The sequence below is a fragment of the Thermobia domestica genome, chromosome 9 (genome assembly GCF_964235325.1).
Source record: "Thermobia domestica chromosome 9, izTheDome1.hap1.1, whole genome shotgun sequence".
NCBI classification, from domain to species: domain Eukaryota; kingdom Metazoa; phylum Arthropoda; class Insecta; order Zygentoma; family Lepismatidae; genus Thermobia; species Thermobia domestica.
Genome location: NC_137462.1, coordinates 268,411,349 through 268,431,370, shown reverse-complemented (window position 1 = coordinate 268,431,370; position 20,022 = coordinate 268,411,349). Strand labels below are relative to the sequence as shown.

General features: G+C 36.7%; 1 protein-coding gene across 2 annotated transcripts in view; it reads right to left on the bottom strand.

The window, feature by feature from the left end:
* Positions 1-20,022, bottom strand: part of Pu (GTP cyclohydrolase punch) — a 162,357-nt gene that overhangs the window by 112,502 nt on the left and 29,833 nt on the right. The window contains exon 1 of one of the 2 annotated variants that reach the window (XM_081726033.1): positions 15,146-15,476. The exons of the other annotated variant lie outside the window; for it this stretch is intronic. Coding sequence (XP_081582159.1) covers positions 15,146-15,326 — 181 coding nt within the window. The 5' untranslated portion in view covers positions 15,327-15,476. Of the gene's footprint in view, positions 1-15,145; positions 15,477-20,022 lie in introns of those variants that run through there. 2 annotated transcript variants of the gene reach the window in all.

The window sequence follows — 20,022 nt, the reverse complement described above, 5'->3', positions numbered from 1 at the left end:
ACGGTGTTTGTCCACCACAAAGTCCACACGGCGCGAGCTGGGATCGAACCAGGGACCCCAAGCACCGGAGGTGAACGCTCTACCACTGAGCCCCTGTGTTCCTCGAAACATACTCCTGGCCTTGTGACATTGTGCATTATATTGTCGAAAAATGCCACTACCGTTGGGAAACATGGTCCTCATGAACGGGGGTACGTAGTCAGCAAGCAGTGTGCGATACGCCTTGGCCGTCATGGTGCCTTGCTCGAGCTCCACTAGACACATGCATGCTCACGTTGTTGCATGTTGCCCAGATAATAATCAAGCTGCCGGCAGCTTATCTCCGTCCCGCAGTACAGGTGTCGAGGAGCTGTTCCCTTGGAACACGAAGGATTTGCATCGTCCCATCGTCATGAAGGTATCGGAATCCATCAGACAATACAACGCTCTGCCACTGCGCCAAAGTCCAGTGGCGATGGTCACGTGCTCATTTCAGTCGTAGTTGCCGATGTCGTGGTTCAAAATAATAAAAATTATAGAAAGATTTCCGAGACATTCGAGTCGAGTCGAGATTTTTACGAGCAGTCTCGACCAGACTCGAAAATTCGAGTCGAGAAATAAGTTTGTCTATTCGTCTCTAATTTTACAAAGTATGTCTCGAGTAGAGTCGCGGTTCGCGACACGTCTCGACTCGTGCGCATCCTTATAACCAGCCTCTTGTATACAGGTCCGGCCCTAGGCAATTTACCTCCTCGTGCAATGGACTTATTTTCCGTTCCCTTTTTCTCAAGAAAGAACAAATCTTAAAAAGCCTATGTTATGAATGTTATCCCTTATGAACAACGAAGTGTAGGGAAATTGCACTCGCACTCAGAAAGGCCTAAACATCAAAACTATAATCTTGTTGTGTCTGCTTTTTCTTCAAACAGACGCTTGTTAGTGAAACAAAGCAAACGCTTGCAGAGGAAAAAAGGCAATTCTTTTTATAGAAATCGATATCGAGCTTCAATCTCAATATGCCAGTTTGGAATTCCATTGCAACTAGCTCCTTTATTTCATGATTTTTTTTTTTAACTGATGTAGAAGGAAAAGTTTCCACCTTCAATGATAAGGAACTTGTGACAAGACGTGTGACATTAAAAATGTGAAAACAAAATGGAACAGATGTTCGCAACTGTTAGAGAATTGAGTTCTTCTCTTCAACAACAATCAAGCAATTCATGCTGCGATTTGTTTGACCATTTGCTTTAGCACTGTGCATGTGACCTTAAACCAATGCGACCTAAACACGATTTATGAATGTAGTATTCAAATAGGTCAGCTTAGTACATTTTTAACCACCGTCATCATAAAGTCCGTTTCTAACAAGAAATATTTATGTTTACTATACTTGACAGATTTTCCCGCCCCGTACAATTGCCCGTGTTGCACACATGATAGAGCGGCCCTGATTGTATAGAGGTTGCATAGATATAAACAATGCTGCCAGCTTTTACTCGTATAATCTAAAAATCCGTCTTGTTACTACAGATAGTTCGTTAACAGTGATTAGTAAAATTAACTGGACAATTAACATTCTTACCAATAGGTCAACAAACCACTTTAATACACTACGACTAATTAGTTTCAGGGCAAGTTATGCCATTGGATAGTCTTATTGTTAGCTAAGTTAACGAATTAAAGTAGAGGAAAGTGGGTGAATACTGCGCAGGAAGGTAATACTGCGCATCAAAATTTCTGATATCGCGGAGCATGATATATACGTAATGGCGAGTGACAGGTAGCGAACAAGGAGTGAAACACTCCAACATGTTACAGTTGGCTGTGCTCGCAATAGTAACTGCGCAGTACATGTTGAAAGAAAGTGGGAAGCAGTGATGCTAGTTTGAGAGACATTTCCCGCGGCATAGGGAGATTTAAAGAATTTAAGGAAGGAAAAAGGGAGATTTTACGAATGAGATAATGTAGGGAAATTTAGCTTTTCAAGAAATGTTACTAAAGCACTGTGGTAAAGATAACACTGAAGTAATCTAAAGCACAAATGTATGTTGTGGAAATATGAGCACAGTATAATAATCCATGGACATGCAATAATGCTCTCTTCAAACAATCCTATATATAAGCATCTTAAAAAGGGAATTTTTGAGCATTTCTGAGGGAAATTTTAACTTTAGGACCTAGCATCACTGGTGGGAAGGTGTTCATAATTTGAGCAGAGACATGAAAACGATCTATGTTAGAAATGTTTTGAAGAAGTAAATAATAGTGTTGCTAAGGTAAGTAGGATACTATGTTCCTTTATAACTACATGACAATATTAACATCTTCCATTTTCAATTATTTTTTTTGTGTGTGAAGGTGCATATGGGGTAATGGCGCGCAATGTATTACATTAGTGCGCGTTCCACCCCCCCTCATTGTTTTTTAGGGGACAAAATATACTCAAAATTTTCTTTCCCTCATATTTCCGCAGATGCTGAAAAAGTACTTAGGGAAAAGTAAATCGCAAAAGCTGAACAAAAGAAGCATTACAAACTGCTCTTTCTGCAATTAGAGAAGGGTCCAAAATACAGACCACATCAAGAAAGTTTGGTATCCCTGAACCAACGATAAGAAATAATTTGAAAATCATTGCTGAAGGAAGAATACCGAAGGACATAGAAGAAAAGTCTAGGTAACTGCATTTTTGATTTGTTCAAGTCGACTAGACAATAGTTTGTCTTAATGTTTGGAGTAGACTATTTCAAGTTATTTCAAGTATAATATTTCAAGTTTATTTTCTGTTTTCGGTATTTCAAGTTTATTGAAAAAACAAACATATGTTTGGTTTCTATGTTACATTGATTCTAGTATTAATTTAATATTAGAAAATTATCTGGGTGCTACTACTCTACAGAAGCGGTGAATACCGCGCATTTCCCTTACACTTTCGCTTATTTTCTCAATGTAATGCAGTTGACATAACAGCTTACACATACGTTTAACGTTACAGGATGCGATTATATGTTCCTGATTTCTTAGTTCTCTTCATCCTAAAATGTCTGTGCAATTCGCGACTAAACCTTAAGTGCGCGGTATTCATCCACTTTTCTCTAAATACTTAACCCAATAACTTGGGCAGAATTTCAAACGGGGGTTCTATCTGCCAAGTTTATATCACTTCTTCAAGTATTTGAATACACTTTTTTTTTTTTATTTTTGCATAATAACTTTCTCAATGGAGAGGGTTAAAAATCTGGAAGCCCTTGCGTACACTGTGACCTAACTAAGATTCGAATCTGCGTACAAATCTCAGAACAGAAAAACTTATCTTCAAAAATAGATTGAGATAATGACATTTAAAGTTTGCTCTTCGCACACCAAAATCCACGAAATCTCAAGTTACCTCATGGTCCACAGTAAAGTTCCTTCATAATGGTGGTGATAGATGCCCCTTTATATATACCGGTGCGGAAGAATATATGCGCTTTTTTCGTAGATAATTTTCACAATTTGGGAGATTTTTACGTCCCACTTTCCCCGAGGAATAGATTGAACCACCAAGGACCCCTTTAAACACTCAAACTATTTTTAATATTAGAACTTTTTGTCATAAAATGCTTGTATTGTGAATACATTTGTAGTGGTTTTTCGCCAACAAATCAAAGTATTAGAAAATGGTTGTACCGTAATATTTTAACCCCATAAGGTTGTTTAATTAACCAGTCCTAATTATTGGATATTGCTTACTGTTTTCCCAAGGAAACTGCACCCGTACTTTTATTTCACCGATGATTGACAAGGAGTAGATGCTGCCGGAAGATGCAGGTAGAACAGGACCTAAAGAACTACATTTTTTTTTTTTATCTAGGATGCTTCGTGTATTTATAGTTCGCCAGTGTCGACGATGCAAAAAAAGTTTCTTCCTAATCAACCACAGATTCGAAATGGCTGCACACGTGAAGGAGCGAGGTCATCTTGTTTGTGAAAAAGCTTACGAGCATCTTTTTTGGACTTCTGACTTCACTTTATCCCTTTTCAAATTATTATTGTCCTAAATTAGATCCAGAATGCGAATAAAACCCGATTTCTCCAGAAATATTCAAAATTTAAAATTAAAAAAAAAAAAGTACGAGATGAATATCAAACGAATTAGTTTAATATCTTATTTTGCTCTGTAAATCGTGGATCCTTCCGTCACGGAATATACAGTATTTCACGAAAGAGTTAATAGCGATACAAGTAGGAACACAAGGGAATTTTCAAGCGCTGGTTACGATCACTAACCCCCCCCCCAAAAAAAAAGCGTGTGCGTAAAGGCTATGCTACGATAGCCACAAAACAGTTTTGTATTGTAATACACGCAAGGTTCGCCACCAGTCATGTTAGTGCTAGTAGTGTGTTCGAATCAATTCTGTACGATTCAATTTATATAAGCTATATGCACACAATTTTTCAAAAAAATAGATATATTTATTTATGAAGAAACACAATAAAATTATTTCTTTAAAAGATTGCATATGAACCTGAGAATAAAAGTTACAGCAAAAAAAAAAAAAAGTTAAGTAACGAAGACTTAATCCCCTTCCTCCCCTTGTCATACTTCATAACGCAACGCCAACCGTCCTTCCCCCCCCCCCTTTGCCGCGTTACGTGATATGTGGATGACCCATTAGAGAATATCACATTTGATTTTCACTTTAAAATATCTCTCAGATACGGTTAGAAAAAATAATAATAATAAAAAAAAACAGCTCTACAAAATTTCAAAACCTCAAGGATACTTTCTCAAACTTTTTCAAATTGGGACCACTTATAAGAATGTTCTACGGACGACGCTACTCGTGGGTCTATCGAAAGCAATGTGTGTATATGTTAAAACGCTAGGTTTATATGTTTGTGGTTAATTCTTTTGACAATCACATCTCGGAAACCACGAACGCTAGAAAGATTTTTTCACTGATCGATTGCAAATTTTGTGTAGATTGTATAGAGCACAGGTTCAGCTAGTATTTCTAATAATAATAATAAAAAAAACCCTTGTGAGCATATACCGCAGTATTAGTATAATGTGCTTTTGAAGTAGTAATTAAAATCCACGTGTTGTATTTACACAGGAAACTATATATTACTTTTTCTTATAACCTCTATATAAACTATGAGAATTTAATATTCACCATATTAAATTTATCATCTAATACCGGTTTCATATTCTGAACTATTGTGCAACATGCGATTCACTTTTTCTGTCTTCCGTAATTTTTTAAAGTCTCATTTACGTTCAACCTAAGAGGAAAACAAAGGCATACTTCAAGGACCATGAAAGGTTCGCGAACCATAGTTTGAGAAACTTTTATCCAATATTTACGTACTGGTTTGAGAATTGATGTGAGGCAATCAAGAAGTGCTATGGGAATTGTATACGCAGAATTGGAATTAAGTGGCCAAATTATGCATATATTATGAATATCCATCTTCTCACAACTCATGTGTGTCAAGGAGAGTAGTTTTTAAAACTATTTTTCCTTCTCATGTCTTTATTACGTTTAAACTATAAAGTCTTCTTGTACTGGTGGTAATCTATATTTGCAAAAATGCTCATCGGAGAAAATGTATTTTTTCAGCCTTTATTCTTGATTTGAATATTTACTACACACAGAGCATGATTTTCATATGTACTAAGCCATTTAAGATTTCCACAAACAATGAGTACTCCAAGTTTACATATTTCACGTCTTACATAGGATATATTCTGTATAAACATATCAAAATCAATGTGTACATACGAGAATATGTGAATTTCGTGTCACCGGCATCGCATAGCTTTGCTACTTTGTGATTAGGATATTAATGAAATTTACTCCTGCCAAGTTATTTCAAGTTGAGTCAATCTGCGAAAATACTTTTGAAAATTAAAAATATTCAAAGACTAGAGTTAAACAGTTATTAGAAGAGTAATTTATGTAAACGATAGTGAATATTGGTACCCAAAAATTCAAGACTGAAAAGTCTGCACAGGAAAATATTTCACATTAGTACTAAACAAGCAAGGTTACTTTCATGTCGAGTTTGGTCTCAATCGGATAAGACGAATCATGTATATGCTTCACCCATATATACGGTTATTCAAAAAGCAATTGTGCGAAACCAAATAGTGTATAATTTGTAATGAAATTACATAGAAAAGGCATGCCTAGGCCATATCGTTAGTTATGTATAAACTGTCTAAACGTAGAGATGTCAAATTATGTAAGTCTTCGCAAGCCATTATCAAAGGTACAACATGTTTAGGGAGCGTCTAGGGATGCGCACGAGACAAGAGTTTTGGCTGTCTCGCCTCGAAAACGTGCTGTAAAAGTGATGTCTCGACTCGAAAAATGTATATTTCACTATTGGAAGAGGCGTGTCTCGACTCGAATTGTCAGGAAAATCCTATTCGACTCGTCTCGTGAGCATCCCTAGGAACGTCCCACGATTATGCCCTTTAGGTTAAGGGAGACTATGATTAAGGCAAGCGAATGGGAAGAATTGGAATGAGAATGTTAAAGGAAACAATTACCTCGGGAAAAAAAACCCACGAACATTATGTTGACCATCACAAATTTACTTGGTCGATTATCGAACTAGGGACTAACGCACCAGAGGTATGCGCTCTACCACTGAACCACCGTGGCTCCCCCCCCCTCAGTCTTCGTAGGTAAGATTCACGACTAGGAAGATCTCTACACACCCATCCACCCGAGAAACAGATTGAACACCCAAGGGTCTCTTTTTACAAATCCATCCGAGAAATGGATAGCACATCCAGAAGGTGCTTAACTTCCATGATACATGCCGCTCGCCCAGAAATTATGACATGTTTTTCAAAAGAACTTTAAATTATTAAATTTTCATTTGCAATAACCCCACGAAATATAGCAATGATTACAACTATAATGTTTTTATTTACATTATAGTTCAATGTAACTTACTGAAGTGTCTCCAAAAAGTTTACAAAAGAACATAGCTCCTACAACAGCAGGTATTAAGCACCGCTTTAGAAGAATTGTAAAATTTGAAAGGAATTGTGTACAATGCATACGTACACTCATCTGATATATTTACAGTGTTTATTATTTGGGGACACACTAATAAATAAAAAGTATAATCACTTAATATTAAAAACAATGCTACCAGAGCCATATTTGTAGTCTTGTGTACTATCCAAGTAAGAGTTTATACAATATGGACAATGCTAATTCAACAACTTTTACACATAATGTTAAGTATAACATCACAATAAAATGAAATTAAATGAAATCTCAGTTTCGTGTCCCACCGTAATGCCGTGCGAGCTGAAGATCAATTATGAGAAATGAAATAGTGAAATAATGGAAGTGGAGAACCTAAATAAAATAAAAAAAACTGTCCACCATATAGCCTAATTTTCGCGAGCTGGGATCGAACCAGGGACTCCACGTACCAGAGGTGAATTCTTTACCATTGAGGCACTGTGGCCTCCAAACTTACCTTAAACTACCCAAAAGTGTGAGGGATATAAAATGAAGAATCATATATATATATATATATATATATATATATATATATATATATATATATATATATATATATATATATATATATATATATATATAAATAAAATACTTACGGAATAAATATGTTGAACAAGACAAGTTACAAAACGAAAAACAAACTTACAGATGCTAACAAAAATATTTATACACGCTTGTCTTTTAATGTGAGTTAGTGCTCGCTGGGAGAACTTAATTATTTACTTACCTGTCAATATGCCGTATGGAAATTTTGCGTTAGCCTATTCCCTCTGTAAAATAACAAAATGTGGGAAATCGGGACGTTAATGATTTCTTTAAACAATAACCAAATATAAAATGTAGGAAATTTGAATATTCAAGTTTTAGTTGAGCATTTTTTTTTAAAATTTTACTCTTTTATTGTAACCTGCTGATTTACCTACGTCTTGTTTTATTACAGTATTTACGGATTTCTACTTGTTGAGATGAATTTGATGCAATTGAAAGTGCATCGTATGAATGTAGCTAATCGTATATTCCTTAAACTTTTCTTTCAAATAATTAAAAAAAAAAAAAAAATTGTCTCAAAGGACAAACGAAAGTTGTAACTTTTTTGGTCTTCGTAGTTTTAGACAAAGCCCCCACGAGAGGCACTAGTTGTACAGAAAGTTAATGCAAATGGGAAGTTAGGTACGCAAGGGGTTTCGGAGTTCTAAAGAAATGCTCATAGTATTAAGATATGTAAAACACTTGAAGATGTATGGTTGAACTCTCTCAAATTTCGTACGCCATTACGACAAAGAAAGTAGGAAATGAAATCTTGTAAGTTTTACGTCTCACGGTTATGCCGGTTAGGTTAAAGGTGACTTATGAGAGATGAAGAAAGTGGGAGGAAACCGGAGAATCCCGAGAAAACCCACACGGTGTTTGTCCACTACAAACCCACGAAAGTAGAATGTGTGAGATAAGATTTGTATGAACAGGGTCTGTCGTACAGACAGACTTTCGTCCAAATCTAAGAATGAAACACGAATGCACTGTCATTTCAAGTGTAGTGGAGCAGATAACCGAGGATACGTTGGGACGTGTACAACTGGATTAGCGGTTCGACGTCTGCCGTGTTATCCAAGTTGTTCCCAACACTTGTCCACAAAAAATTATAACCTTTCTTTATTCTTCATGATCAACTTTGCTTATTTATTATTTATTTATTTATTTATTATGTGTGTGTGTGTGTGTGTGTGTGTGTGTGTGTGTGTGTATGTGTGTGTGATTCACGTACGCACAATTCTTCTTGGATAACCCTGTATTGTATATAGAGAAAAATCTAAGAACAAAAATGGGCCAATTTAGGACTATCAGAAGTGCTTCTGTACTTTTGGAGCGTCTCCCAAGTCTACCACAGGGGCTGAATCAGAATTTGTTTATACACACTTTTGACAAACTTAAAGTACTCGTTAGGGTATATTCTGCTAATATTTTAAAATTTTATCGCATAAATTAGTGTAATTCCCACATCCATTATAATCATAACCCGTAGTTGGCCGATCCAGAGTTTATAGAATCGGAAGAATTCTAAAATAATGTCATAAGATCTGGAAGAAAATTCTACAGAACTAAGAATATAATCAAATCATAATTGAGAATAACCTATTAAAGATAAACTTCGAACAGCAATTATGTACTTGACAAAAAGTTTAGTGAGGAAAATTAAGTATAGAAATATGAAAATTTTAAACAATCTGCAACTAAAGAAGGACATACTATTTTATATACAACTAGCAGATTGCTCGTTCTTCGCACGGAAAGAATAAGTTTCATTTTGGACATAAAGGTTAATGGGACAAAGGGCTCAACTCGGATTCAAACTGCTTCGGATGTGTCACTGTTCGTCCCAGCGACCCCAAAAACTATGAATTCGGCACTAATATGTCATTTTCGATCATTTTTATACATCTTTCCCTCCGTTACTGTAAGTTTGCGGGGCTGAATTTGGATTTAAACGGCATCGGAAGTGTCATTGCTCATCTCAGTGATCCTGAAAGCTACGGATTCGACAATATCTGCTATTTTCGATATTTCTTGTGTATTTCTCCTCCTCTTAGCTGTACCGTCAAAGTGAAATGATAAAGACACTCCCAGGCCCGAATCTCATCTAAGTTGAAAATTTGAGATCGTCGGGTGGTTCACGAGATATGAAGACAGTCACTTTCAATGTTATATATTAGAAGAGATTTATATGTAAAGAAGCACGCTATTTATAGTTTACGTCCACATAATATTTTTCATTTAACTACATAAAAATAGAATATGTGGAGTGAATTTGTTCCTTTTATACCCAAATTATTAAAATATTACTAAGGACTTTAGGCCCATATATGTACTGGGTGGAAGGAAAGCTCGTAGACGCCATTAAGAAAAGCGTGAAAACTTTTTTGAAGAGCGCCTTACTCAGGATACGAATTAGTATAACCATCACCAGGGCCGTGGAAAATCAGCGCCCGAGGCGAGAGTATACGACGGCGCCCCTATACATATATTCCAAGTAATTTTTCCTATCTTTTTCCTTATTTATCTCCCGAATTTTGAACCTCCCTAATTTCGGCGCCCGGGGCCGTCTCCTCGCTCGCCCCCCCCCCACGGCACGGCCCTGGCCATCACAAACAATAGAAAATAATATGAACATCCAAGACTTTCTTGAGAAAGCTTGCAAAATGTAGAAGTAGCTATATATATATATATATATATATATATATATATATATATATATATATATATATATATATAATGCAGCACGTGCTTTGGACCTATGTAGACCTTATCGCTGCAGAAGTGAATCTTAATACAACATACGTATTCACATGTGTTGCCGGTAATTAATCTCTGATATAAACACACACAAATGTCTGGCAGACCAATTCCAGCAGGTAAGAAGCCTCACATATTCTTTACGTAAGTTGTACCATTCATTTCATCATTTCCACACGTCGTTAGGTGGAATGAGAAGAATTCAATGTCAATGCCAGTAATACTTAAGTATATAACGCCATTTCACTGTACTATGCAATGGTATAATACTTGAAAGTAAGATCCAGCAGTTCCAAGAAAGAAAGAAAAAAAAAAAACTAAATTGCGTTAAGCTCTTGCGATTCCAAGTGGAAATGAGATGAGGTCAGCATTTCATGAATGATGAAAATAGCTAAGGATTATATTTTAAAATCAAAATCTTTAGTAACAAAATTAAAACTACATTAAAAATTAAGATATACGGTTTTGACGAAAATTAGAGCGTATTTATCCAAAATATTAGTCATGAACCAATTATCTACATTAAAAAGGGAATACACTTAAATATTCTAAATCTATATAATCACAATATATTCCATTAGAGAATACCGCATTTAAAGATTTTTTTTTTTTTAATGAACTCTTCACTACCGGATTTCGAGGCCAAATACTAAAATTTACTCAGTAATGGCTGTAGAAACAACCAGTTAAGACTGCTCCAAGAGCATTGCCAGAACGAACTTAAAAATAATTCCTGTTAACTTCAAGCTTTATACCAATGTCCTATGTACTTTATTATACTCATTAAACAATTCTTATAATATATCTATCTATTTATAAATTCCTTGACTACTAATTTTCATACGTTTTATTTAAGAGCTCTGTTGAAACTTTTATGATTTATTTATTTATTTATTTATTTATTTATTTATTTATTTTACGAAGACGCATGCTCAAGATTGAAAAATTCGCAAAATATCATGTGTCTGACTTACGATTCCCGAGATATGGCTTCTTAAATCTTCCGAAATCAGAGCTTTTGTGGTCAATATCTGGGGAACAATGGTCAGTTAGCCAGTGGCCACTGGTTATTATTTGGTACCTAAATATTCACTATCCTCTTAGGAATTGATCGACACCAATATGATTTCTCTGACTTACGGTTCCCGAGATATGGCTCCTTAAATCTCCAGAGATCGGCACTCTTTTGGCCAATATCTCGGGAACGGTAAGAGTGAAGTGAAAAATTCCATTACTTCTTTGAGATAGTTTTTTTATGTTCTATCAGATGGAGGGCTCAAAATTGAAACATTCACAAATGACAGACATAGAATTCAGTAACGAACTTGTCATTGACCAAAGAGTTTTAAATGAACTAAGAAATTTAAACTCCACTAAATTTCTACGAACGAACCCAACGTAATAACAATCATGCCTGAAAAGGCAGACGATTGAGTTAGTAATAGAACGCTCACCTCGATCCCTGGTGCTATTCCAGGTCATTTGAAAGTGGTGGATAATGTGAGTTTTTTCGGTATTCTAATTTCGTCTCACATTTTCATTCCACATTCTTTCAATCATTTATCATCAATTTCTTTTAGCCTAAAGGGCATAATCGTGGAAAATGAACAAAATTAGAATTATAAACTAGCCTGAAAGGACAATAAAACTGAAGCATTAAAAATCTATCACGCTACGTATCAGAATTCTTCGAAAATTTAAACATTTCACAAGCTTAAAAATTTATACAAATGAATACTGTAATACAATTTTAGAGGGTAGTACTTGCAGAATACCAAAATCGAAAATAAGGCTGCGTTTATTGGACAGTAAAACCCAAACTTCAAAGCCAGAAATACTCAGGGCCATAAATGAAAACAATGAAACTCGACCCGTCACTACCTCACAAGACTCACCCCCTTTTTTCTTTTTGAGAGTCCACAGAGAGCTGTGCCGTCTCTTTAGTATGATCTATACCAGGATACTTTATCTGGGCTATTTCTGGACACCCGGTGCACTGTAGTTCACGGAAGATACCAAGTGACAGAGCTTTTTCATACAGTACTCCGTAGATGGTCATACCGGCTCTCCGATAGGAAGAAATTTTGAAATGTAGAACTTAAGGCATTTTATTTGATGTAAGGGATTTTTATTATCTTTACCGGAACGTACCAATAAATAAACTATTTCTCTCTCTCAATAGTGAGGTATTTGAAAAGTTAAAATTGCATTGAGCCCTACATAAAACAGTTAGCTGACAACGAATTATTTCTAGCTTTTGCTCTTCGCATTTGACTGTGACGGTATGTTGAGGTCTATTTCCAACTCTACTATTATCTAGTCATGTTTGGATTATAGTAGCAATCAGACGTATGCAGGAATTTATTTCGGTGGGTTCAAACTCTACATGAGGATAACTTACTTTAAAGTTTGTAAAATCACCCCTAAAATTACAGTAAATTTATAGAAAAGTTGGGATTTCGGGTGGCCCGGACTCACCTCTTGCGTATATCCCTGATAGCTAACTTATAAATATATAAATACCAGATATTCAAGTGATAGTGCAAACATTCATTGTTCGACTAATTTTAAATATGACCAATGTTACAGCTCTTGGTCTGAGGGCAAGTTTATGGAACATAACTGTTACAATACTACGCAACGTAACTTTCCTCTTTTGTGGCGGGCAGCGTCCTGTCTATACGTTTTCTCGAGACTTTTCAGTTTCAGTTTCTCGAGATTCATTCCACCAATTTTTTTGTAATCATTCATTTTAATTTTCCGTCTCCTTCAGCTTGTGGGATATAAAAAATTTAATTTCGAATCGTAACTTGCAACTTCAATTTGTTTTTCTACATTCAAAATAAAATATTTATTTATTTATTTTTGAACATTTTGGTTATGGACTATAGAGCCTAGTGCTCGCTTTCCCCTCTTTCGACAAAACTAAACACAGACTTTTCAACAACAATAATAATGATTATAGTAAACTAGCTAAGATGGTCCATCTAAGGACGACCTAAAAAAGTCCATCTCGGACCAAACTTTACGGCGTTACAATTCGTTCGATAATATTCGAGACTTATCTTGAAACTACGAAGTACAACACTGCACAACAAGGGCGCCCATGTTGTGGTTTGCAAGGGGGGAAAGTATAAGCGACGTTTCAAACATAGGTTCAAATTTTGCTGTAATTAATGTAAAAAGTGTGTTGGGTTTTCGAAGTGAAATTCTGAAGTACAATTTCCTCTAGGGGAGGGGCAAGCGCCCCACCTTTCCCCCCAAATTGGCGAACTTGCTCCACAAGCACGAGTAAGGTCCTAAGAAGTCCTCAGAAGCAGCAATACTTCAATGAATTTTACTATAAACAAGGCCTGTTTATTTCAAATTTAGATCTTTTGGGAAACTCTTGAGAGATTTTTAATAAATTTCTCTCAAAGTTTGAAGAACAATTATGTAAAATATTAGTCTAATGATGTTCAGTGGCTACTCTCGAGGGAAGTTACAAATCTGTAAAAATTTGATTTCACTTTCTTTCGCTATAAACCAAGGGAAACAAGCAGTAGTGCCAATTTAGATTTTGCTTCGGGGGGAGGGAAGGGCGGACAACATAAGAGCTTTTTTTTTTTTTTTTTTTAATTATTAGTATATTCGTATACAATTGATTAAAATATTTATTTCTCAAACTACGGGGGAATTTGCCCTTCAGCCCTCTCCAAAATAACGACACTGGAAGAAAGCTTCATAGCTTTCTACAATAACTCCACAGTAGTTTCAGAAAGCCATAGGAATTATTGCATTAGGTAAACTCTCTTTCAGGGATGTACGCAGGGGGTGGGTCCTGGGTGTCAGGACCCTCCCCGAAATTTCTACTTTAGTGTAAATTTAGCCTAATTTTAGGGGCAATTTTAGGAATTTTAATAAAAAAAATACCCTCATATTGAGTTTGGATACCTCCCAAAATAAATTCCTGCATACGCTATTGCTCTCTTTCCCTTAGCTCGCAACAATTAAAGTTTCCTTCAACTCTTTCAAGGGCCGCCATTGATTACGTAAGAATCAGTGCCGTATTTAGGGGGGTGGCTTCCGGGCTTAAGCCACCCCCGAAATCTCACTTAGTATAGTAAAGTAAATGAAATATCTTGCAGAATTTTTACATTTCCAGGCAAAGCCCCCCCCCCCGAAAGTTAGCAAAGCCCCTCCCGAAACAAAATCGTAAATACGCCACTGGTAAGAATCTAAGATATTTTCAATATATGTGTCTATTGTAAGTTTGTAGTATTTTTTTTTTACTGAATGCAGTGGTGTATTGGGATTTTATTTCGGAAGGGGCTATGCACTACACGTGAATACGTACTTATATTTTTTTTCCTTTTGGTTGCGACAATTTTTAATGAAGTTTTGCATAAAATAAATTTATTTCGGGAGTAGGGGCTTGAGCCTGATAGCTACCCCTCTAAAAACGGCACTGACTGAATGATTTACCAAAAAACAGCTTTTCCACTGTAATTTTCTAAGGAATGCTGAATTTTAATCTCTCTCTTGTTTCTGGAATATTGTAATGAAAACCTAGAACATACAGAAAATTTCAGCGCGTATCTTTGCTCCATTGACTAATTTAAGAATACTTCAAATTTAAATAATGTAAACTTTAAACTAGGTATCTTTCTTTTTACTTAGTTAAATAGAGACAAATACTAATACTAATAATAGAAGTTATATGGCACTACGAAATTGATTCGTACGAAGCGCAACAGGTATTGCTACCCAAAAGTAAACATTTGACATACAAGGAAAGACATTAAGGGGAAGATAACAAAAAAAAGAACAAAATAAACAGTAGATAAAACTGACGATGCCTAATTTACCTGGAGTTGTACTGGTCCGCGGGGTGCGAGGAGTCCCGGGAACATCCAGTTCACTTTCATCAACACTGTCAGACCAAGATATTTTCCTTAATCTGGCAGGAACTTCGCACCTTTTCTTCAGAGGCCCACCTCCATGATGGTTGTTCAACTCAGCTCCGTTGTTAATGATACCGTTGTTCATTTTGTGATGTCCCCGCGTTCACTTTGCTCTGACTACAAAGATAGATCAGTTCCTTTCCGCACAGAACTGGCCCATACACGGACTGTTATCACGGTTCGCGTTCTCTTCTTTAAGCTTTCTGCTACCCGCTATCGCAACGCCACTCTGTGATTGAGCGCGGTACTACAACTACAACAACTAAAATGCTTTACTTTGGAGGCTCGAGGGAAAAAAAAAAAAAAAAGTTCTTGAAGAAGAATTTGAGCATGACGAAAGCGATTACAGGGGAGTTCCTATGGTAGGGGAAAATCCGTACTTATAGCTACTTACTTCACAGTTACAAGTAATTAGTGAGGCGAATAAAACGAAAGAAAAAGGAAGGTGATCGGTCGGTCAGGTCAATCAGCCTTGAATAAACGTATCCAATGCGCTTTGATTTGAAGGTCCTCTTTAGACCAAAACCTAGCCTTTACGGAAAATAGCATATATTAAAAAAAAAAAAAATCTTCCTTTCTCTAAATACCTCATCATGTAATGCAGTAGGGACGTTTAGTGGTTCACTGCGTACTCATTATAAACAAGACAAATTAGAAGCTAATGCTACATTGCCATGGGCGCGAATATTGTAATCAAATAAGCTCAAGGTTTCTTAACCCCGGGGGTTGCGAAGAGAGATAAATAGAAAATGAAATCTTTGAGTTTTACGTCCCACGCTTATGCCGGTTAGGCTAAAGGAGACGGTGATGATGAGTAATGAATGAAATGGTGAAATGAAGAAAGTGGAAGGAAACGGGAGAACCCCGAGAAAACCCACGCACACGGTGTTTGTCCACCACAAAGTTCACTTGGCGGGGGCTGGGATCGAACCCGGGAAAGAGATAAATATAATCTAATGCCGTAATCAAGGGCACCAATCCTGCCCCCCCCAAAAGCTCATGTGGGACCCCCTCATTGTATTTGTGAATATACAATATTGGCATGCAATTTGTCTTAAAATCCTCAGCCGTCTGCATCTGAATGGGCCCCCCAAATTTATAGAGAAATCGGCGCCCTTGGCCGGAAGATATTTTTAAATACTATTTTGAATTTTGTTCTGATAAGCATATTTTTGTTTTCATACATACTGTAAAGAACAACAAAAAAATAGGTCTACTAAACACTTTCAACAGATACAGAGTTGTTTAAAAATCAATTTAAATGAAAGAGGTACGATAATGAGAAACTAATGAGAACTGCATATTGAAATACCAGAAAAATACAAATGCAACAAAATCTGTATATTGAAATAAAATTAATATTGAAAGTTAATGAGATACCCGAACATGATGTTACTTCACTAGTGCAGCAATGTCCGGTTCAATCTTCGGGACGCACATTGTCAAGTCATTTTCAACTGATAAGCGATTTCTTGTCTTTGTCTTAATGCTTACCATGGAATAAAAACCACTCCGGCCAACGACATTCATTTTGAATCAGTATGAAAGATCATATTCGATATTTGTAATATGAATGAACTGACCAAACTTAGTTTTAATCCATTCGCTTTTAGGGAAGTTACTGTATGCACTATATACAAGAAATGGATTCAACTATTATAGGAATAGATGGATATCTTGATATCTTCTCAATAGGTATATTAAAAATCCCACACAAGCTTATTACAAATCAGAAATTATAAGGGGTGGCTGGCAAAAGAATGTGATAAAATGGTGGGTCATGATAGAAATTAGGTTGAAAAACACTGCTTTAGCTCTTACTGATTCTGCGGTTTTCAGGGTCGATATACCTTGGAGCAAATTGGAGCAGTTTGTCCCAGGCGCCGGGCTTGAGAGGGCGCAAAATTTTACAAGTGCCTTCGTAACAACATGAAGACTTCGTTTATTTCACAAATTTGCACATACAGCCTGCAATGTAAATTAACGCTAGAATTACTTTAAAGAAAAAAATACAACAGGAGAAGGTGTGGAAGGAAGTCGACAAAAATTTCTATTTAAAAGTACCATCTTGCCATTCACTTGTGAAACTCAGCAAGAACTTCAATCAGGATGGCCGCTTACGAACCCAGGGACTATCCATTGTAAAACAAGAATTTTATCTACTTTATATGTGTAAGTAATTGATTCACTGAATAGTTTTCAGTTATTTGCGTTCTTTAGTATTTTTAAATATTTTTGCTATTCTTCATTGTTTCCTCATTTTCATCTAGAAAGAAACACGACCGTATAAACGTCGAGGACATGATACATGATAAGTTATACTACCTGGAACCGAACACCTCAAGATCATGGACACTCGAAGAGGGCAGGGGGCTCGCCCTCCCTGACTCTCGAAAATGTATACTAATATGGCAAACCACGTATATTAAATACCAGAAATGACAGATGTAATATAGCAAACATGGCCCCCTAAACATTTTTCTTCGGGCGCCACTGCTCAAGATCAATTTGGCTATAAACGATTGCTGATGAAAGAGACGGATAATTATTGAAAGTGCATGAATACACAAAAATTGATGAATGACACTGTGGGAAGAAAGGGGAGAACACCGTAGAAACGCATGATGTTGCCCACCACAGATTTACATGTCCTGAAATCGAACCAGGAAGTAACTCTTTTCACCAGAGGTGATTCATTAGGAATAAGATTTCTGGATTTTCGACATCTACTGCCATGTTAGCCCGTCACGTATGAGAGATGATGTCCTTTGGCGATCACATTTTCCAAGGAAAGGGAAGAAAGAAAAAGATTGGCGAAGGAAGGAAGCGGCCTGGGACCTATTTGTTAGTACCATCCCGGCATTTTCCTTATGTGAATGAGGAAATTCCACTCAGGGTAGCTGGCCTGAAAACACCTACACTTTTCCGACCGAGTAACCCCAACGCGGAATTGAACCCGGGACCGCTCACACCAAGTTACACTAGAGGCGATCGCTTTACTAGTGATTCATTGTGTGTAATCACTACCCTATTCCTGCGCGATATTGAAACATTATAGAAGTAAAAGGAATATTAAGGCGGCTTTAGCGGGTATCACGGGTCTACCCAAAAATTTTGAAAAATATATAAACGCTAAAAGATACAGTAAAGAGTAAATATACTTTACACTATTTATATTAATGGTAGATAATTATTTAACAAATAGCATCAACCACTATTGTAAAAGTAATTTCCTACTGTCATTAATCAATCAAATGTGGATATGTATCCACAAGCGAGGAAGAGGGCCTACCCGAAATTAAAATCTTAAAGCCGCCCCTGATTAAGGGTAAAGCTAGTATATTGTTAAACTTCCTAATTGTGCTATGCGTAAATGTCAGAAGTCGTATAGAGTAGCTACATCCGTCTGTCTGTCAACAATTATCAGGACAGAAACGGAAAAAGATATCGAGGAATAGTTTCTTGAAATCGATTCAGCATCCCAAGCACTGGCGTCTCTGGCACGTAATAATTTGGGGGGGAGGGAGGAGCGTCAAAGGAAGTGATTTAAATGGTACTATCTAGTCCAGCCTGTTTATTGTCTTCAATTCGATTTACGGACCCCCTGAGGTATATCAATAACTCTTATAGCCTAATCGTTTGATAGCCTGAATATTATACACCTAATAAATATAATTTTATTATTTATGTTATTCTGTCGTTAGTAAATAAAGTAAATTAGAATAAAATATTGAATATTTTGTACTTCAAAATATTTGGGGGGACGCGTCCCCCTCGTCCCCCCGCCAGAGACGCCCATGATCCCAAGAATATGTTCTCTCTCATCCATTAACCCTCTATTCAAACCGGAAGTAGTACAAAGTAACCACTTCCGGTTTCAACATTGATCGCCATACAACAAGAACGAAAACAGATGCCGACAAATGGTTTTTCTTGGAATCGATTCTTCATTTCAAGAAAATATATCTTCACCCATACCTCTCTGCTAAAACCGGAAGTGGTAGAAATTTACTACCATTACTTCCGGTTTCAATATTGATCTTCATAGAGCAAAACTGTACGAGATAGTGAAAAGCTGTTTTCTTGGAATGAATTCAGCGTCCAAACTATAATTTCTGTTTATTCTGTTAACCTTCTTATCAACCCGGGAGTAGAAGGAATTAATCATTTCTGGTTCCAATGATAATTGTCATAGAAATTAAATGAAAAGAAATCTTTCACTTTTACGCCCCACGATTGTGTTGTGTGGGCTAAAGGAGACAGTGATGATGAAAAATGAATGAAATGGTGGCATGAATAAAGTGGGAGAGAATGGGAGAATCCCGAGGAAATCCACCACAAACTTACTTGAACGGGGATTGAACCTGGGATCCCACGCACTAGCGGTAAGCCATCTACCACTGAGACACTAAGCCCCTCCATATAAAAAGGAATGTCTTTTTAGGACCAAAGTCATGCGTCTGTTTTAATCACCGGATTTGTCTGGGTCGCGGGTATGTTTGAATTACTGAGCCTGTCTCTAGGCCACTGGGTCTGTTCGAATCACTGAGTCTGTCTATGTCAGCGAGTCTTTTTGATTCACTGGGTTCTTTTGGGTCATCGAGTCTGATCAAATCACTGAGTCTGTCTGGGTCACCGGGTACGTTTGAATCACTGGGTCTAGTCGAGTCACCGGACCAAGCAACCTGTGAGAAATACGGTTTCCACGAGACACAGGTCTTCTGATAAAAACAGATATATTTTCCGAGACAGTTTCACGACAACACTTTTTCAAGACGAGA